Source organism: Chenopodium album, chromosome 22, assembly GCF_948465745.1.
Source record: "Chenopodium album chromosome 22, dcCheAlbu1.1, whole genome shotgun sequence".
Lineage (NCBI taxonomy): Eukaryota > Viridiplantae > Streptophyta > Magnoliopsida > Caryophyllales > Amaranthaceae > Chenopodium > Chenopodium album.
The window spans coordinates 4973676-4996151 of NC_137855.1; the positions used below are offsets into that span (position 1 = coordinate 4973676).

At 36.2% G+C, this 22476-nt stretch overlaps 2 protein-coding genes across 3 annotated transcripts; both read right to left on the minus strand.

Moving 5' to 3' along the window:
- Positions 1 to 3: 3 nt before the first annotated feature.
- LOC145605463 (lipase-like PAD4) lies at positions 4 to 11004 on the minus strand. Of its 2 annotated transcripts, XM_081661517.1 has the most exons (5): positions 10751 to 11004; positions 10544 to 10649; positions 6045 to 6387; positions 1131 to 1850; positions 4 to 1045 (listed from the first exon to the last, which is right to left on the minus strand). In XM_081661517.1, exons 2-5 carry the CDS (start codon positions 10582 to 10584, stop codon positions 239 to 241), a joined length of 1911 nt encoding a protein of 636 aa, XP_081517643.1. In that variant the 5' UTR covers positions 10585 to 10649; positions 10751 to 11004; the 3' UTR covers positions 4 to 238. The 2 variants fall into 2 exon arrangements, with proteins under 2 accessions (XP_081517643.1, XP_081517644.1); XM_081661518.1 differs by lacking the exons at positions 10544 to 10649; positions 10751 to 11004 and adding an exon at positions 6567 to 6684.
- A 5107-nt stretch (positions 11005 to 16111) lies between these two features.
- On the minus strand, positions 16112 to 22155 carry LOC145606267 (B3 domain-containing protein REM16-like). Its single transcript, XM_081662293.1, has 4 exons — positions 22042 to 22155; positions 16799 to 17351; positions 16504 to 16670; positions 16112 to 16393 (listed from the first exon to the last, which is right to left on the minus strand). Exons 1-4 carry the CDS (start codon positions 22153 to 22155, stop codon positions 16112 to 16114), a joined length of 1116 nt encoding a protein of 371 aa, XP_081518419.1.
- Between the last annotated feature and the right edge of the window lie 321 nt (positions 22156 to 22476).

The following is a 22476-nucleotide window of genomic DNA, read 5'->3' on the forward strand; positions in this document are numbered from 1 at the left end:
TCATAGTGGAAATTAAGTTTGCTTTCTATTTACTTATGTTTATACATCGCACTAATATAGAGCTAAGTATTGGCCTGAGAGAAATCAGGTCATACCAGAAAAAGGTCTGTCAGAACCTGATGAAATCAGGACCAAAGTGGTCAGAAAATTGTGATCGGGGTCAGGCCACACCGCCACACCCCATGATATGGTCCGATTGAGCAAAGTTTTGGGCCAGACCATACTTGATCAACTATGCCTACTGCCTAGGAACCATTTCAGCATCTACAAAACTCGGCAACTGTGGGAATTGCTGCATTTGTAATCTCAATTCTCTAACCTCCTCTACCCACATGCTGTAGCTTGAATTCTTTGCTAGGACATCAGATGAAACCTCCTTGTTGTCTATCAACTTTTTTGCATATCCCTCGAATTCATCAATACCCTGCAATAACTGAGCCACATTGCTTGAGTTCTTCTCTTGTCTAACTTTCTCAACCAACTCCCTAGCTTCTTCCACATGTGCCCAAAAACACGAATCTTGTGTTAAACTCGCTAACTTGCTCCTCTTGCTCTCCTCTATGACAGCATTATTCTTCTCCCTCCACCACTTAGAGAAAAGCTCGTGTCTTCTCTCTCGCCCATTTCTCAGGTAATGTCCTTTCTTCAAGTGCTCACCACTTCTGTAATACTCTGCAATATCCAGTGGCTCAACCAAAAGCTGATAAAAATGAGAAGCATTCACCCATTTTCGCCTTTTGTGAAAATCATGAGGAAGTTCATTGTTATCAATCTTATTGATCACATTATCCCAAAAACTTGCTAGCTTGATTCTGAATAAGTTAACTTGATTGTCTCTTTTCGATGCTTGCCTTCGCTTGAAAGAGTCGTAGTATCCCATTTGATTCTCCGATTCATCACAGGATGCTTTATACCACTCTATCTGTGCTCTGTGAGGTGTTATTTTGGCAAGAGCTATAGCAAGTCTTGCACTGTTAAGACTAGGAGTCAAACCTGTTTGCTTCACCATTTTAAAGCTGTTTTCGGCCTGTCTAGAAACTGATTCCTGCATAACAGAACAAAAATATGTAAGCTGAAGGAAATATCTGATGTTATAATCAGATTTCATGTCGAATTTATCAATCAAGTACCTGACTTGCTAATCCTGATGACTCTACTGCCAACTTCAACCCTGCATCATAGCTCGACGCAGGAACATCTTCATGTATAAACCCTCTTCTCATCAGAAATTGGAAGGACATTCTCTCTACACAACCACCATACTTCAAATGATCCTCGCAACACGATCCTGAGTTCCCCATTGCAAGCATCAAATACAGCAACTTAACAGCAGCATCAGCATTGTCAACACAGACAGTCCCTTCATCTGAGTAGAACAAATAATTCCCAAAAGGCCAGTATAATCCTGCAGGAATTTCCTTATTTTCTGCAGTCTCTTTTGCTACTGCCTCAGTATAACCCAGTACAAATCTAAACAACTGATCCTTTATTTCATCAGTTACATGAAAAGGTTGCTCAGTCTGAGATGTTATCGACGACTGAATAAACTGAAGCAAGCAATGGAGTTGAGTGTTGATGGGAGCTAAGGGTGCAAAGAGAAGCCTTGGAATTATATCATGTTTAAGCACAACATGACAGAAGTTTCCTGCCCATCTTTGTCGAAGGAGCGATTTCGAGAGAGATTTGTTGCCTAAGAGGGGTGAACCAAAGGTAATACAGAGGATTTGTGGAGGTGAAGGAATGGTTTGAATGTAGGAGAGTAGCCATAATGCTGTTAGTGATGCTATTGCTCCTCCTATAGAATGTCCTGTCAGTAAAATTGACTTGCTATTCTCTAATAATGATTTCATCTGTATGTAAAACAATATTATTAATTGTTTTTCCCACATAATTAGAAGATTTTGGGTAAATTGGGTTCAAAGAACAACAAAGGTTTCATCTTGGCTTGTTTCGATTACACAAGACTGAACATATAGGGCTGTATAAGTTAATTTCACCCAAATCTTTAAAAGAACTCGACTAAAGATTATCCACTGTGTATAAATAGTAAACAATTGATATACTACCCCCGTTAAATTTTAAGGTTAACATTAGCTGTTTGCGTGATAATTAAGACAATATGAGAGCGTGTAAAGGTGGGGCAACAAGTGAGAAAATAAACGGTTATTAAATTAACTGCCCAACAATATAAATGACCGATAAAATATCTTGTGGTAGACCCAAAAATTTGCAAAACAGTTGTATGAAGTACCACTTTCGTATCAATGATGCATGATTAAGTTGAACTAGGATGATCATTGAGTGGGACAAGTAATGGTTGACTTACGTGTTAGGTGGCTATTGAAAAGTTGTTAAAGTTGAGTCGTCGCACGGAATGAATGTCTTGAACGTGTACTACATTATATGCATAATTACCGTTACAATTTCAAACTTAATTGCATAATTACAAACCACTAAACTAGAAATCATTTTCAACCTCAATGAAAAAAGTGTAGACATCTCATCACATCTTATGTCCACTATATTGCTGTAGTATATGATTTAAGGGATTTGATTTAGTGCTAATTCTAAACTTAGCAATATCTAAGTTGTAATAAGTACACAAATAGATATTTAGAGTATTGGGAAGTGGCTTTTAATCTTTTATCATTAGCCTTGGTCTATATTGCTTGAATTCTTTCAACGAGGCATGCGTTAGAGCAATTTACATATATAAATATGGAGACATTTTCTAAGGTATAGCTCGGTATAAAATAAGGATTACACCCATATTTTCTTCTAGTGAAATTAATTGGAGAGTTGTACGGAAAAAGTTCACTGAAACTTATATCGACTTTCTCAAGTCATGGATAATATATTTAATCATTCCACGATAACAACAATAAATGTTCTCAATGATCTCGAAATTCCTAAGGGTATGTTCTCATTGACTGAATTAAGCTGAACTGAACTAAATTGAATAGTTTATGAGAGAAGGAAATTAAGATAAGAGCTGAACTGAAAAGAACTTATTAGAGCTGAACTGAACTAAAATAATCGTATGAGAACAGACCCAAGTCATGGATAATTAATAAAATATTTCTTTCCTATTGATCTCAAAAGGTTTAAAACATCAAAAATACGAGTACATAACTTTATTTATATTAATCTCTGTCTAATAGAAAGATTACTTCCTAATTACTACAGATAACATTACAGCTATGTTTACAGAAGCTACAAAATATCAATATTTAGTCAAAGTAGTAGCAAACTAAGAGATTCATTTTTATTTCATTGTTAGTCACTCCTATTTCAAAAACCAAACAACATCACTGTCTCTTCAAAATTCATGCTTTGCCTCTTTGACCAAAGATTCAACTTTGTGCCTTGTTCTAATTTTCGCAGTCCTACCACGAGTTTCTTGACCACTACAATTGATATGACAAGAAAAGGTATTGAACCTTTTAAATGTGAACACAAATTTTATACAACTCCTTTTGCATGCCCCCGGTTTACAGTAATTTTATTGTACATCGAACATTTTTACGAAAAAGTGACCCTTTTTCTTTATAAAAGCGACCCTTTTTCTTTACAAAAGTGACCCTTTTTATTATAAAAGTGATTCATATTTTCACAAAAGTTACCCCTTTTTTACAAAAATTACCCTTTTTTTCCACAAAAGTGACCCTTTTTCTTCACAAAAGTGACCCTTTTTTTTCACAAAAACAGAGTATTAAAATAAAAAAAATAAACACAAAATACAAAGGTTACCCCAATGGCTCTACTTTCATCCCGTATCTTTATCTCTCCTCAAAACTAAACATTTCCACCATTAACAAACCTTCAAATTCTCTCTCCTCCATCAAAACCTCAACCCCCTTCTCCCTCTCCGTTACCAACTGCAAGCCCTCATATTTTTCCCTTCATAGTTGTCGTCATCGTCACCTCTGCCGCCATAGTCATCACCACCTCCGCCGCTGCCATGTTTGCCACCATCAAAGTAGATGAGGTGAAATGATAAAAACCCACAATAAGGTATATATGCAATTGGGGTCGAGGTATTCGGAGTTGTTGTAATTCCGGACTTCAAACTCGACAAATCGGGGGATGGGGGGAGGTCAGAAGCGCTGGAATCAGGGGATTGGGATGGTTAGCAAGGTCGAAATCGGAGGGGGACGCCGGATTCTTAGGAGAAGCTAAGGGAGTGGCGACAGGAGTGGTGGTTTGGCAGTTGTTGGTTGTCCCAACTTCCGCCATTCACTAATTTACTGAACACCGGCTTTTTTTAAAAATTTGTCAATTTTATTTTATGATTCTAAGTCTAGTCGGTCAATCAACTCCCTTCCATATATCAAACAAGATTTAGTAATTTCATTTTATTAATAGTATTGTTTATCCGAATAAACAACAAGGTCACTTATTATAGGTTATTTTTAGAAAAGAGAAGTTCGAACCTGTAACCTATCATACATATGCTATCAGTTTGTGCTACTCACTTTGGTTTCATAAGCTCATTATGATAAGGAAAGAAAACAATAACTAGTACTCGTACTTGATGTTTCAATGTGAAATGTGCTAATTTAACTTTATCAAGAATTGCCATTTTTCAAAGATAACTGGCTTTGACAAGTGTGATATAACAATGTTGTATGATATACTTGAAAAAAAACAGTTCCTAAATGTTTCTAACTCTTTTAAGTTACAATTAGGTTTGTTAGAAAGTGATTTTCTTTTATGCATGTCATTGTCCTCCAACATTTTTTTTTTCTTTTCAAGTGTGATGTACTAAAAAAGTTAGGGATGCTTCTTTGAAACCAACTATGTAGTCCCATCACTATCTTACTAAGAATGTGAATAGATTCATTTCTTTTTTTTTTTTTTTTTTTGAAAGAAATTTCTTTAACTTGTTAAGGGGATGAAGTTAATGTAGGATTTTAAAATCTTATTGATAGCTACTATGCCTTATTACTTGGCTAGTATAGTGGTATTGCATGTAGGTTTCACACAATAGAAACACCCTAATATTCAGAAATAGTACAATGATGTTTCATATCATATTCGGTCACTTTTTTTGTATCTGGATGGATGAGCATGAGAATCGAACCTTACTAATTGTGATAATTGACAAATTTATAGAAATATACAAGGAAGCTTACTAACCAATTAGATCATCAATCCCTTCGTCCTATTAAACAAAACTGAGATTGTATATTAACCCTCCTAAAAGTGCTAATCATAAAAATAAGATTATATAATGTGTGAAATTATATTGTCATATACTCACATCATTTGTTAACCTTGCTCTAAATAACCCTGCTAAAAATCCTAATCATAAAATAAGATTGTATAATTGTATCAAAAATAAATAAATAAATAAATAAAAAGATTCGAAATATTACGTAGAAGCCCTATGAGTCTATGATCAATACTCAACAGTATCTAAAGAAGCAAGATAGAAACTTACCAAAATAGTATTATTTGTGAAATTAATTTTTATTTATTTTTCTTTTTTTGAAACAAGAAGTTTATTTAATTTTGAGTTATATATAGAAAGTATTACTTGTATGTACTTAAGTTATGGTATTATTGAACACTAAATTTCAAATTCCCCTCATAGAAGAATATACGTAGTATAAAATTTGTGTTACATAAACATAGAGGTCTAACAAAAACTATGTGTCTCTATGTATCCGATTTGGTTGTTTTGTGAACATTTCTCTTAACATCAGTCCGATATGAAGCGTTGGAACTGTTTTCAACCAATTTACCAATGTATGAATATCGAGAATCCAACACAATAGTTAGAGTGAAAGGAGAATTCTAGACAAACATACTACTCCCTCCGTCCCTAAATTACATTCCTGCTTTTATCTATTATGTGAGGAAGTAATGCTAGAAATAAGAATGTAATTTAGGGACAGAGGAAGTACGTATTTCTTTTTATGTCAAGTAAACTTTAAGCCATGCAATAAAATACACGTACATAAAACTCTAACAAAAACGCTTACGTTAGTTATCTTAATATGAACGGTCCAAAACATAAGCAAGATAGAAAATACACTAACCTGATCTTGAAAACTTGGGCAGCCATAGATGCCAAAGAAGAGCTGCAAAAGGCCAACATGAATCATAACAGGAGCCTCATCATTATCATCCCCATGTCGTCCGAGCCCGGAAAAAAGCCCACCAATCTCGCCTTCTTGAAGGGCAACCATGTCGTTCATGTATGAGCCCGACCCTAACCCGAGATCATGCATGCCAGAGAAGGCAATGAGCCCGATAGGCCCGTTATGTTGAACAAGAAAAGGCCCGGATGCAGGGGAGTTAGCATGGTTGCATAATCTCCATGAATCAAGTAATAGATTTGTTGATGCTAAGAAATTTGCCGCCATTTCACTTGTTTCAAATCTGTTGTAAAATTACAAGAAAATTAATGTAATGAGAAAAAGAAGGGAAAAAAAAAGGAAAGAATTCAAAGTCAAGTAGAAAAGAATGAAGAAAACAGGGGAAAAACAGAGAAAAACAGGGGAGTTTATAATTGTTTTGGTTAGTGTTAATGTATTTCAAAGATTTTCTAATGAACTTACATTGAACCTTCGGCTTCCATCTTCTTAGACTATTTTCTTTCTGTCTTATTTTATCTTTCTTTTCCAAGAAATGAGGTTCAAAAAGATGAAGGAGAAATTATTGACAATTACTATTTTTTTTATATTTTATTTATTATTATTGTTATTTTGTGGATACTATGATTAAAGAAAGAAAATGAATGTTGAGGGTGATATTTTGGGAGGATTGATAGGGTCATTTGTTGTCAATGTCAAATATTGTGGGAGTATTGGGACTTGGAGTGTTGTTATAATGATTATCGTTTTATTAGTTTAAATTATCATAATATGATTATTCATGGTAAGTGTATCATCATATGCATGTCAAATTCTCAACATTTATGAAGTAGCTTCCGGGCAGAAAATTAATTATGAAAAGTCGTAGGTCTCTTTTAGCAAAGGCGTTGTAGTGTCGAAGCAGGAAGAGTTGATTGACTTATTAAAAATGCGACTTGTCAATAAGCATGACAAGTATCTTGGTATTCCCTCTGTTATCGGAAGATCGAAGAGAATGGTTTTTACGGCCTTGAAAGATAGGATATGGAAGAAGTTGCAGGGCTACAAAGAGAAACTCTTGTCGAGAGCAGGGAAAGAGGTTCTTATTAAATCTGTTATTCAAGCTATCCCGATGTATTTAATGGGTGTTTATAAGTTGCCTACGAGTGTAATTGATGAGTTGCGTTCACTTACGGCAAAAATTTTTTGGAGTAACTCGGATAACAGGAGACGGGTGCACTGGATGAATTGGGATGCTCTTTGTAGACCGAAATGTTTGGGTGGAATGGGTTTTAGAGATTTGGGGGTTTTCAATGAGGCTCTCCTGGGAAAACAGGCGTGGAGATTGATCTCTAAGCCAAATTCACTTCTTGGGCGTGTGATGAAGGGTAAGTACTACCCAAATTCTGATTTCCTTGACTCTTCTCTGGGATTGAATTGTAGCTATTCATGGCGTAGCATCTGGGGGGCAAAGTCCCTTGTGAAAGAGGGTCTTATTTGGCGAGTTGGGGATGGTTCGAAAATTCGAATTTTTGAGGACCCTTGGGTTGCAGATGAAAATGGCAGATTTACTACCTCTCCTGCTGTTACTGGTATTTTTAAGGTGAAGGACTTGATTGATGAGCATTCTAAGGAATGGAATTATGAGTTTCTATCGAACTCCTTCGTTGAGAGGGATGTCCGATGTATTTTGGCAATTCCTCTTAGTCCCCGGAGCCCGGAAGACCTGCTGACATGGGCGTTCTCTATGGATGGTATGTACTCAGTCAAGTCGGCTTATATGCTAGGGAAGTCATGCGACTTGGATGCATTTCATCAAGTCTGGGTTTTGATTTGGAGTCTCGACACTATACCAAAGGTCAAGCATTTTCTGTGGCGTCTATGTACGAACTCCCTGCCAACATGCTCCCTGCTTCACTACAGACATATGAAGGATTCTGATGCGTGCCCTTGGTGCCCGAATGTTGCTGAAACCCCTCACCATGCCCTGTTTAGTTGCCCTGCTGTACATGACCTCTGGTATGAATGTGATGTCCCTGAGCTTCTAATTGATAATGCTGATTTCGACTTCAAAAGCATCCTGCTAGATTGGATGAAAATCAGTGCAAAGAAATGCCAAATTGGGGTTGCTCTTTTATGGCAGATTTGGTATCGAAGAAATCAGAAGATTTTCAACAACAATGATGTGCCACATTTAGTGGTGAAAGAGCGTGTGGTGCGTTTGGTGGAGGACTGTGGAAAATACGCTGCAAAAATCTATGGCCCTGCTAGAAGGACTCGATGCAACAGCCCCAAAAAGTGGCTCCCTCCCCCTACCAATTTCATCAAGGTCAATTGTGATGCCAGCTTGAAGGATGATGGGTGGATTGGTATTAGTGCTGTGGCTAGGGACGCGGCTGGTGATGTTGTGTTCGCAGGGGTGCGTCGTGTTCGTGGCTATTGGCCCCCCGAGGTGGCTGAGTGCAAGGCTCTGCATTTTGGTGTTAAGCTTGCACAGCGTTATGGATACAAGAGTGTGGTGATGGAGTCGGATTGCCAGCTAGTCGTGAACCGTCTCTCAAAGGCTGCTTCTTTCTTCTCGGACCTTGACTCGGTGCTTGATGACATTTTTTCTATTTGCTCCTATTTTGATTATGTAGTGTGGTCTCATGTTAAAAGGGATGGAAATTTCGTTGCCCATCACCTTGCTAGTTTAGTACCTTTTGGTGTCGAACAAGTTTGGGAGAGTATGTGCCCTCCTGACATTTCTCCTTATGTTCTAATGGACAAATTGTCCATTGATTAATAAAATTGGTACTAAACGTACTTTCAAAAAAAAAAAAATTGTCAATAATGATAAGATGTGAATTTTTTAGGGTTTTATTTTTGTTTTAGGATGTTTTAATTCTCTTTTTTCTCCATTAGAAATGAATAATATATATATGTACTCCGTAGTACATTGAATTGGTGACAAACGTGTAACCATTATAAGCATGGAGATCGATATGAATTTGAGATTTTACTCTTTGCAATTTTAGCCGCCCCAACTTACATCACCTCACTCGTGATACATTGAAAATCATAGACGTATATCCTATGATTTGTAAATGCCTTTACGAAAGTGTTTATAATAATTGCCGTTCATTTTGTAACTAAGCACTCCATGTAAGTTGGTTTAGAAATAGTAACTCTCTCGTCTCTCTGTTCATTCTTTTTGTTTACACACTTAATGCTTTCGCATATACTATTACACAATAACTTTTTACGTCTTTTGATCTGCACGTCAACTAACAATTTTTAATCATTGATGATTTACTGTATTAACAATAATAACATTCTAGTCAATAGGCCGTCAATTAATATAGGGCATATGTGTAATTTGTCTAAAGAAAAAAAGGTTATTTTTATTTTTAAAAGTAAGCAAAGACATTCCGACAATACAAAATTCCACACCGGTTTGATATGTAAGGCCTCCCAAGAATAATAACAAAGAAAAAGGTAAGAATACTCCTAACTCAAAATGCCCGAGTTAATTAATCTGATTATAAATCTTACTGATAAATATGCCTCTAGCAAGAGTTGATTTATCCGATTACAAACCTTATCTATGGATCAACTATTAGAGTACCTTATACTTGAGACAAATTATTAATTACCAATAAAAAGTGAGACAAAAGATTTTAATTTTATACCCCATTGTCGGGTAAGTTAGGGCTATAATAATAAGTAACACCCTAAAAGAAAAAAGAAAAGACTCTAAAATTGAGGTCTAAAACGTGTAATTTGGGATTGTGAAGTGAGAAAAGGGGCAAAAAGTCAATCTTTCAAAGAGTTTGATACTTCAGCAAAAAGTATTTTTGGTGTTGTAGTTGATGTTTTAGAATTTAGAGTGGGCTTGACAACAACTAACAAATTAAGTGGGCCCTTATTATGATTTGAAATTAGAGGTGCTTTGAATTTGAATTGAACATTGAAAGTATTGTCAATTTGTTAGACTTGAATCACTCCATATTCACTACTCACTAGTCACTATAGTGATTTTCATGAATGCTCAGTATAAACGCGGTTCTATGTCTTTTAGGGGATAATCGCATCGTAATTGAGTTAGCCTCTTCATCTTAATTTTATCAAGTCATACATAGTACAATTTCTAGGATTATCTCAAATTGACCTATGCAAAAAGTCAATAATATGACATTTCACCTTAACATTAGCAAATACGCCGTATGCTTATCTAGAATGATATTACTCCTTATCAATACACGAAAAGTTTACTATATACTCCGTGTATATTTTCAAAAGCTTTGATGTGATATGATACAAGTCTTCAGACATGAAATTGCTAATTTTTCAAGGCAAAAACATGTTGAACAATATACATAATTTTGAGTGTGATCGAAGAACAAAAAATCATGCTAGGATGGAGTGACAAGTGATGAGTTAATCATGATCATAAGGACTTTGCCGTTTAAGGTTGCCCATACCTTGTGATTGGTGGTTTTCTCCAAAATAGTCGAAGATTCATGAAGACTTGCACTCCAATACCATTGATGTCCAATAGCTTTGATGGTAATAGTTGTATCTACATACCTAATACATCGACTATTGTTAGCAAATGATCCATAAACATTGGGCAAAGCAGAAGTTGAACTAGAGCTAATATAATCTGCATTCCTTGCAGTAGATTCTACCTGTACACAGCAAGATGGAAGCAAAGGCAAACCTTCAAACCGTCTACCTTTTTCTTCGTTTGAGGGTCCTCCACTTCTGCAACAAAAATTCAGCCCCTTCTCCCAACGAAGCCTTCCTATCAAATTCGTAGTTCCACAGCTCTTTAACAGGAAGTCTCCCATTGGGATTATACTCATTAAGTTCCCTCAATGCATTTGTAACGGTATTAAACAAGTCTTCGCCCCACTCATCTTTAAGATTTTTTAACCTTTCGTCCTCCATATCTATGTCTTCCTTCAAAACAGCAAGAAAATCGAGGGGAGTAATTACATTACAGCAAATGTAAAGAACTACAAGCATAAGTTACATACTATATCGCTGAGACAAAGGCAGGACTTAGCATCATAACTAATAAAAAGAAACGATTACTCCATACAAAATGATATCAACAACTCATAAGTTAAACTAATCATATTCATTAAGATAAGATAGTAGTATCAAAACTTAGGTAGGCCAAACTTTCAGCCCTTTACCTCTTCATCATGATTAAGCTAGGTTTGTTGTCATCCCTTCAATTATAAGGGGGGGCAGCTGAAACCCAACCATAAAGCTACCGAGCTAGACCGGCCCCAGGCCTCTTTACATAATTAGCTGGCCCACTAACTGGACCGTTCAAGACGGACTCAGCTCAATGACTAAAGGTGATCAATAGGTTAAAAAGTTTGAAGGGCCATAAGCTACATGAGCCCGTCAAAGGTTGCATTATTTATCCGTATCTTTGCCTGGTACAATTGATGGATGCCAAAAAGATAGACTTATGATAAAAGCATGGAGAAAGGATGATGGACAGAGTCAATTATTAAGTACCTTTATTATTACTCCATCAGAGAGAATGGCCTTAAAGGGATGCCAATCAGAACGATCTTGAAGATTTGATTCCCACAATGAGCATAATTCTACAGCTTTAACTTCTGCTATTTCGATGGGATATTTTCGCTTGCAAGCTTCCAAGAAACACAAAGAATCAAGCTCCCCTAGTTTTTTTACGCCAATGGTAGGATTTGGAAAATCTATCAACCCCTGAGACGCAAGCATAAATTTAAAATAAGCTTTAGATTACGAAAATAAATAAGTTAACCAAACTAACAGAGTATGGATTACAAAAGCCTACATTCATAAACGCTTCACGAGCTTCATGCAGCTCACCCTTAGCCCTTTGCTCATTCACGAGTAGAACTGTTGCAAGGGTTTCTAAATTCTCTATTTCTTCTTCCTTCTCTTGAAAATCTTTTCTCATTCCTAGTAATTGCTCACATTCAGCTTCAAAGCTTTTCAATGTCTTAAGTTTTAGCTCGAGTCCTTGTCTACCATCTAGCTGCTTTTGGAGGTACAGTATTCTCTTGTGAAGATCTTCCAGCTCCAACTATCATAAAATGACACCTCCAATTCAGATTAAAAAAAAAAGTTAAAAATAATGAACTCTTCGAAGTAACTACAATATAATAACCAAGCATTCAATAGCTATTGTTCCAAACCTTCTGCTTTTCTGCCAGCTTCATCAAGGTCTCATCAACCTCTCGTTGCACTTTTTGGGGAACTTCAGGATGAGAGCTAAGATCATCTGATTTCTGAAGAATGATAATACTAACTATTGTCAAATACGAAGTATTAAATAGAACAAATGTAGACCACATACATGCACAACATAAATACGTCTAAACATTTTAAAAGCTTGCTTATACCACCTAAAATCAAGCTTTAGCTTTCTGAAATTTGGAGCATCTTATTGGAGAAAGTACTTCCAACACTTAAATAGTAAAACCTGTTTCTCTGTTTAGTCCAAAGTTGAGTATTCAAATGAGATGGGAGGGAGTAACACCTTTCTGTTTTCAGCTGAAAGCTTTTCTCTTACACTTGCACATTGAGCTAAATGCTTCTTTGACTCTTGTCGGAGTTTCTCAAGCTCTTGTTTCCCAGATTCAAGCAACGACTGATGCCTTTCACATTTCTGAATGATCTTCTGAAGATGATTTTCAGCATTCAATAGTATACTTCTGTTCTCTGACATGTATCAAAACCCATGGAGTATTTATAGTCTTTAAAGCTACCAAGTGTTACAAGATAAACTAATTGAAAACAGAATATACCAAACAATTGTCATTAGTTGCTTTTATATGAATAACTTCAATCTTAAAGAAAGCTGATGATCGTTTTTCTTTCAAAAAATATAAAACACAAAAGTATATACTCGTATTTCATACCAAGAGGACAATGGTTTCTATTCCATACCAAGGAGTAGTAATATTTAGCTGTCTGTAATACACTATGGTGAGATGATTGGTTTACAATTGAAAAAAGAATGCATTTTCAAGCTCCCCTAATTATCTGACTACTATCAGCATTACCTAGAATGCAACGCAATACATCCTTATCAGGTATGAGTGCAGATTGCTACTTTTGTCTAACTAGTCCACAAATGTATCAGTAATTGTATACCACGTACTAAAATAGCTGCATATAGCACCAATTTGCATGTTTTGGATTCATGGTCAGCACAGGGGTTCTTTGGGATGAGAATTGGATTCATATTATGCGGGAAGGGTATGACATTAACATTGAAGTCATTACCATAACAAGAGCACTAACGCACCTGCAGCCCTGCAGGTGTGCAGGGGGTGGAAATTGGGTTGAGCAAATGAAGTCCATTTATGCATGTAACATAGAAACTGGAGTCATTTTCAACTGACAAGAGTGACAACCCTTGATCTTCTTAATAAAACAAATTAGTTGAAGGGATGTTTTTTTTATTACAACCTATAACAGATGCATTCAAAGGTTCTTTCAAATTATATGAAGTACCTGCTTGAACTTTGAGGGTTTGGGTTGAACCAACAATCTGGCATTCATCGCTCCAACCTCTCTTTCGGTCACCAGCTTTCTTGTGAGTCATCTAATATGCAATGTAAAAATTAACTTCAGAATCTAAAAAAAAAAGAATCAAGAACCAGTGTAACAACCAAGGCATCATAAAATATAAGCTCACATCAAGTTGCAAGTAATTTATATTCCAAATTCATTCACTCCTTCATGACAGAAACAAACCAATGATCAAATGATCACTAAAACCAGATACTTGGTCATCTAATAATTCGAATCTAGGCATTAGCTGAAATCAAATGTACAGAATCAATCTTACCCTTATTAATCTCTTTATTACAATCCCATATGAACATACTCTGATAATAATTTTTAGCCTCTATTAATTGGTCATCTAATGATTCGAATCTAGGCATTAAAACCAGATAATATTACTCCTTTCACTCCACACAAAACTTATCATCACTTTAATTTTTTGCACTATTCACATACTTACATAGACTAATTTTCTTACTACTCATAACAAAGAGCAAAGATACTCCCAATGCTTAGTTTCAAAATTTAACATTTTTTTAATAATTTTAATAATTAATAATCAAAGTTGTCACATAGTAATAATCAAACTTGTGTATCAGCAAAGGTACGAAAGGAGTATCTATGAAAAACAAATATGGTCGTTTGTATATAGTATCAACTCCGTAATTAACAAATATGGTGCAATAGATTTATACCAATGTGTCGCTAACGTGCTAACTTTTATACTACCAATGTGGTCAATTTGGCCTATCCTAATGAACTTATGTTTAGTTTCTATATATACTAATATCTGCCTACTTCATTTTTCGACCTTATTTTTGTTTATCTGAACTTATCCAAACTTAAAATCAACTAACCTAAGCTAATTTAGTTATAAAAACAAAAGGATCTTATACCAAAGAAGAAGGGTTATGAAGGTCGCTTAACAAAATTACACTCTTTAATCAAAACCCAATTTTCACAGAAAAAGGAAAAGGAATCCGAATCGAAATCATTTGTTGAATTCCATTCCGTTTGATAAATTGATAGTGGACCAAACAGCCTAGCAAAAGGAAAAGGAAATTCCAGGGTATATTTGCATGAACAAAATGATCGGAAAGTGTGTTTCAAAAAACAAACAAAAAGATTAAATTTTTAATAAATGTAATTAAGATTGAAGGTGAAGTAATTACAGATTTTACTTACAATTTGGGAATGGAAAATTGGAAATATGAGGACGAATCATCAACAATTCCGCTTGAAGAACAAGTTTTAATTTTGATGGTCAAGTGTAATTAGCAGAAAGATGAATAACTACTCTACTAGGAAGGTTTTTTTTTTTTTCCTCTTTTTCAATGCTTTCGCCCGACAAAAATTACTAGTAGTAGTATTACTAGTATATTCAGATTTTAATTTGTACTGAGACTATTAATACGACACAATTTAATGGGGTTACCCGTTACTCCGTACTTCGTCAAAGTATGGAAGTTACTTCGTCGATGTTATGGAGGTTACATGGTCAGTAATATAAGGGCTACTTGGTTAGTGTTATAAAGGTTACTTTATTAATTTACAAGCGGTCACATAATATGGTCAGCCATACACAAGGCGTACTTATTTTAGCATAATTCAAATTTAAGATAGGCTCAACCTGTTCTAACTCCATCAAATCCCAACTGCACACTCGAATTGACACTTTAACATACTCTCTTTGCCTTAAATTTTTTTATTACTTATTATACTATTTTAATTTTTTAAATAATATTTACTAAGTTATATCTCGGCTAATATACCAGTCAAAGTAATGCAAATATAACCATTTTAAAGAGCACAATGATTTCTCTAACCCAATAATATATCATGAACCTAGCCTAAAATAAGTGACTCGGATTGAGAGCTTCAACATGATCTAAAAACACTACACACACGATACACTGTAGAGAACTTGTGGATCCAATGGTCTATTGGTGTTAATGCCACCTCAGTGGCCACTTTGTTAAACAAAGGAATTAAAATTTTTTGGGGAAGTTATTTCCTCATGTAAATTTTGTTTAGTAGTTTGTTGATTGATAATTTGATGTTCCACTTGAGAGTTGCGATGAACCTAGGTAAACAACTTTTATACAGAGTAACAAAGTCGGTAATGTTTCTACTTTTCTGTGTAGGTAAGGGCCTGTTCTAATTGACTAAACTGAGCTGAGCTAAACTGAATATTTTATGAGAGAAAGAAATTAAGAACTGAACTGAATTGAAAATAATCTAAAGAGAACATGCCCTTAGAATATTTGGTGAGAGTTACATAAAGATTTTCACCATCGTCGACATCCAACAAATTAAAACAATGTTCTAGCCCTGACTAACCATAACTTGTGTTAATATCAAAAGTGCATTACTAGATCTACTGATCTACTACTACTATACATCCAAAAAGCAAAAGATTTAAGACAAGCATTATACCATTCACCACTTCATTCATGATCTTGATCTTCCTATAAATTTATAGCACGGATTATCTCAACCTCCAGGTAAATAAACTCGTAGTTATCTTCCAAAGGCTTGGCGAGACTAAAGACACAACAGTCGTGCTCATACAATGAATTCTCTTGAACGAACTTCCTCCACCCGATAGTGATTGTACCTGTACAATTCGACTTATCATAGTAGCACACGTACAAATGTGGATCATACTCGTCTTTGCCCTTAACACGAAGTTTCAAACATTTATCAAACTGGGACTTAACGACTTCATTCCACCACTGTTTTGGAATCCCCTGCATATATTTAACAGAACATCAGATCAGATCGATGCTAGACATAACAATATTTTTTATCTTAGGGAAACATTGTGCAAGTGTTAGGGGGATGCAAATGAAGAACACACCAATCTCATTGTCCCGTAAACATGGGATCGTGACAAGGCAACAAAAAAACTTTTTTCGCGGTGCATTTGCAGCTCTTTAGCACGTTGCCTAGCCCTTTGTATCTCCCTTGCTTTCTGATCCCAACTGCATGAATTGCGCGGATAGGAGATATACTCCACTTCTGGTTCTAAGGCCACATGATCTGAAGAACATAAAATGAATGAGAAAATCAGCAAATACTCCGTAACATAAAAGTTTCAACTAATGAATACTTGATAGAATTCAAGAAAATTGAGCAAACTTACAAACATATACCTGTTTTCCTTTTAACAGCTCTACAAAAAGCCAATGGTGTTGGACATGTTGGTTCTTCTGCATCTTTGTTACGAATGATATATCTCGAGGATAAAGGTTTATCATCATCTGATTCATAATCTTCAAATAACACTCTTTTCTCCCTCGAACCTCTTGAGATTGAGCTCTGATCATTGTTAGTTATCTTCTCAACTTCACCAACAGTTTCCTGCTTTAGGCTATAGGTATCCTTAAGTAGTGAACACCTTTGTCGCGATTGCTGGGAATCTGTTTTTACGAAGAAATGAGATGATTCCCTCTCACATGAAGTTTTCCCATTGAAAATCCTGACCTTGAAATAGGAATTGTTTTTGTACTTGAACACCAAAGTGTCATTCTCTTCCAAAGCAAAGGCAGACACAAACTCTTCCCAACCCTCTCCAACGATCCAAGTGGTGTTGTCGTGTGTTTTAAGCTGTACTTCCCATGTATCGATATTGACACTCGGCCCCTTGAGAGCCACCTTATGAGGTAACTTCCCCTTGACATTTTCGGAGAAATACAGGGGAATTTCCTGATCATAATGTTGTACATGAAGAAAATTTTCGAGTTTTAGTGTTGTATATCATCAATTAATGAGTGAATCAGCAATTTAGCTCAGTTCAACCAATCACTAATACGTTAAAAAATTAAAACTTGCTGAATTGCACAAAGGTTAAAAACAGATGAACATGGCTCTCAAGTCTCAACTTTTGATATGAACTCTAAAAAACCTTAAGTAAAAATTCAATTCGCTGAATTAGTTTGGCAACTCTATATTACTCGGATTTGAGTACTCATGTCCGACACATGTACGTGTCCAAGTGTCAAACTTGCCTATTTTATGAAAAATTTTCATGACTTGAACTAAAATGAAATGTGTAAGTGTCATAAAGTCCAAAGTCCTACCCATGTCTAAGTGTCAAGTGTCCGACATAAATACTTGAGGTAAGATGAAGAGTCCGAGTGACATAGAGGCAACTAATAGGGAGAGAAATTTACTTGAGTACTCCCTCCGTCCCTAAATTACATTCCTCCTTTCTATTTTTTGGTATTCCAAAATTACATTCCTTCTTTCTATTTTTGGTAAGTTTTTTTTAGTAAATAAACTCTCTTTTTTCTGTTTTATATTGAATGCTTTCTCACTCATCCTTGCCTAATCTCACTTATAATCCTTGTGCCAAATTACAATGAATATGATTAGTTAAAAAATTTCAATTAGGAGCATGTGATTGGTCCTTTTTTTTTTGCAAAGGATTGATGACATGTTATGAGTAATAACTAATCTATCTTTGTATTTCCCATTGCATTATCTAATTATTGTTATTTGTCTCATTCTTCCTTTCTTAATTCCCGTGTAAATTTCCAAAGAGGAATGTAATTTAGGGACGGAGGGAGTACTAACTATTTATAATGAGCAAATTGTACCAAGATATGATAGTGCATAACGCCCTAATTGTAACCTTTAATTAATCAGGCAAAAATCTTCTTGAAAGTATTTGAAATACATAAATCAATAATTCAGATAAGTAAGTCAGATTCTAGTTGATAGATATTATAGTTTACGATAATATTTGTCGCAGAGCTAGGATATTTTGTATATATTTTTGATATATTTTGTATACTTATCTTACTAGATTCCTAACAAGATTAGGACTAGGATTGTAACTCTATATATTATGATCAATGGTACACACTCCAGATTGAGGAGTTCTCCCGAAATCTAACATGGTATCACAGCTTAGGTTTTAGATCTCAAATTTTTTTTTTTCCAATTATTATTGGTTTTTGGTTTATTTGGGACCTGCCTCATCACGTTTTTCTTCCGCAATTTCTTTAATTTTCTACTCTGTTTCCCAGATTTCGGCTACATAGTAATTAGTAATTAACCTTTATTGTTCTTTATTATTTATGGTTTTACTGTGAAGGATCTTCTCACGGGGAGGGTAATAACGAGATGCAATAGCACCGGAGAGCTCTATCCAGTCACCTCAAGCTCACCAAACACTTGCCTAGCCACCACTCTCACTGCAGTCACCCCATGGCATGATCGTTTAGGACACCCCGGGGCTTCTTCTTTAAATTTTCTTAGGAGCAATAATTTCATTACTTGTAATAAGGAGCATGACTCCACTTTTTGCAATTCATGTCAGATAGGGAAACATGTTAGACTTCCATTTTATGATTCAAATAATAATACTTTTTCTGCTTTTGATATTATTCATGCTGATTTATGGACATCTCCTATTAAAGGTATTAATGGTCATAAATACTATTTAGTGCTTCTTGATGATTTTACTCATTATGTGTGGGCCATACCCCTAGCTTATAAATCTCAAGCCTACCAATCTTTTCTTCACTTTAGACAATATGTGCAAACTCAATTTGAGCGTCCTGTTAAATCATTCCAAAGCGATCACGGTCGCGAATTTGATAATGACCCATTCAAAAAAATTTGCCTTGACAATGGTATGGTTTTTAGATTCTCTTGTCCCCACACGTCCTCTCAAAACGGGAAAGCCGAACGTATGATTCGGACCATAAATAATATCAAACGCACACTCTTATTTCATGCCTCATTGCCCCCTTCCTATTGGTCACATGCTCTAGAGACGGCCACTTATCTTGTAAATATTTTACCCACTAAATCTCTTAAGCAAATGACCCCGGCTCAGGCTTTGTTTCATAAAAACCCCTCTTATGACCACTTACGGGTTTTCGGTTGTCTATGTTTCCCTAATCTATCTGCTACAGCTCCTTATAAACTTGCCCCTAGATCCACTCCTTGTGTTTTTTTGGGATACCCTACTAATCACCGTGGTTATAAATGTCTTGACCTTGCAACCCGCAAAATCATTATTTCTCGCCACGTTACTTTTGATGAGTCGACCTTCCCCTTTAAAAACTTGGAGCAATATACACTAAAAGATTATGAGTTCTTGGGATTTGATGAGAATTCACCCATACTGACACACTTTTACTTGCGCCATTATTCACCCCAAGCCCATTCTCAACAAGGCCCAGCAGCAAGCCCAATTAGTGTCACTCATCCACCCAACTCCCCTACTACTACACCTACCCGTACTCCCTCACAACTCACACCGCAGCATGGCTGCGCCACCCCTGCCCACGCTGCACACACACCGCGGACCCCACTGCCATCACCCTACACGGCCAGCAGCCCAGTCGCACCTCCACCTCCCTACTCACCGCCACCTTTGCGTGGTGTTCCCCCGCTACAACCAACCCGGCCATCACCTCCCTCACCCCGTGTCACCCGTAGTCAACGGGGCATCTATAAACCCAACCCGAAATATTGTAACCTCACCGTTCACAATTCGGGACCCCCACATCAAAAATCACCTCTTCCAAAGTCCTATAAACAAGCTTTAAATGACCATAATTGGAAAGCGGCGATGAATGATGAATATAGTGCTTTAATTAAAATAGGGACATGGGAGTTGGTACCTAGGCCTACGGGGGTGAATGTTGTTAATTGTATGTGGCTTTTTAAGCATAAATACAAATCTAATGGTGAGCTTGAGAGGCACAAAGCTCGTCTTGTATGTTATGGCAGGTCACAGGAAATTGGTGTGGATTGTGATGAGACTTTCAGTCCGGTAGTAAAACTGGCCACTATTCGCACTGTTCTCAATTTAGCTTTGGCTAAAAAGTGGTCGATACATCAACTAGATGTCAAAAATGCCTTTTTACATGGTGATTTGCAGGAAACTGTTTATATGCATCAACCTCCGGGTTTTGTTGATCGGAGGGCTCCTACTCATGTTTGTCGGCTCCGCAGGGCTCTCTATGGTTTGAAACAAGCTCCCAGAGCTTGGTACCAACGCTTTGCAAACTTTCTCGTTAAATTGGGTTTTGTCATTTCCAAAAGTGACAACTCTCTTTTTACTTTCCGGCAGGGTGATGATATGACATATTTGCTCTTATATGTTGATGATATTATTTTAGCTACCTCATCTGACAGGTTGCGTACAGGAATTATTTCTCAGTTGCAAACTGAGTTCCCTATGACTGACTTGGGTCCTTTGAGTTATTTTTTGGGGATTGCGGTGACCCGCAAACCCTCTTATATGTTACTTTCACAGGGAAAGTATGCACAGGAGATTTTAGAGCGGGCAGGTATGGCCTCTTGTAAGCCTGCAGCTACTCCAGTTGACACTAAGTCCAAACTTATTGCAGATGCAGGACCGCCTTTTCGGGATCCTACTTTGTATCGCAGTTTAGCAGGTGCTCTTCAGTATCTCACATTTACCAGGCCAGATATTTCTTATGCGGTACAACAGGTGTGTCTATTTATGCATGATCCCCGGGAACCTCATTATGAGGCATTGAAACGCATTCTGCGTTATGTTCAGGGTACCATTGATCACGGCTTACATCTATATCCTACTGTTTCTCATCGATTGATTACTTACACTGACGCTGACTGGGGAGGTTGTCCCGATACCCGGCGTTCTACTTCGGGCTATTGTTGTTTCCTTGGGGACAACCTCGTGTTCTGGTCATCTAAGCGTCAACATACTTTGTCTAAATCGAGTGCAGAAGCAGAATATCGAGGCGTTGCAAATGTTGTCTCTGAGGCGTGTTGGCTTCGTAATTTATTACTTGAGTTACATTGTCCTCTACGGCAGGCTACTATAGTTTATTGTGATAATGTCAGTGCTATCTACCTTTCTGGCAACCCGGTACAACACCAACGCACCAACACATGTGGAGATGGATATTCATTTTGTTCGAGAAAAGGTTGCTTTGGGGGAAGTACGGATTCTACATGTTCCTACTAAATATCAGTTTGCGGACATTTTCACTAAAGGCCTACCACGAGAATTATTTCTGGAATTTAGGTCCAGTCTTAGCGTACGACCTCCTCCCGCTACGACTGCGGGGGTGTGATAGATATTATAGTTTACGATAATATTTGTCGCAGAGCTAGGATATTTTGTATATATTTTTGATATATTTTGTATACTTATCTTACTAGATTCCTAACGAGATTAGGACTAGGATTGTAACTCTATATAATATGATCAATGGTACACACTCCAGATTGAGGAGTTCTCCCGAAATCTAACACTAGTAGTAATTCTCACCAAAAATGAGGACATAAATCCAAATTAAACTAAATAAAATGGGCACAAATAAATATAAATTTTGCATAAATATACGAATACAAATGAAATTGAAGACAAGAGAATATTACTTACAATTCCATAACGAAAATTAGGATGAAGATGAATTTTAAAGAAAGGATTCAGACTTTTCCAATACATGATCCCCTCCCTTGTTCTTGCGTCGCTACCATTTTCTCTTCCTAACATATTTTTTATAATCCCTACTTAACAATTTGAAGAATGAAGTTTCTAAAGTTTGAAGAGATAATAACAAAAGGGTACAATGCTACTGCAAAGTTGTGGTAACTTTGTATAAATCACTTCGTTCGGAATTTAGAAAGACATGATAACCACCCCACATCCCACCTCTCTCTTTTTTAAAAAATCTTGTGCGAAATATTTGACTTTTTTACGATTTTTATTTTATTTTATTTTATTTTTTTTAAAACAACGATTTATAATATTTTCTTTAAAATATATTTCCTCCGTTTTCTTTTACTTGCAACACTTCCCTAAAAAGGAAATGTC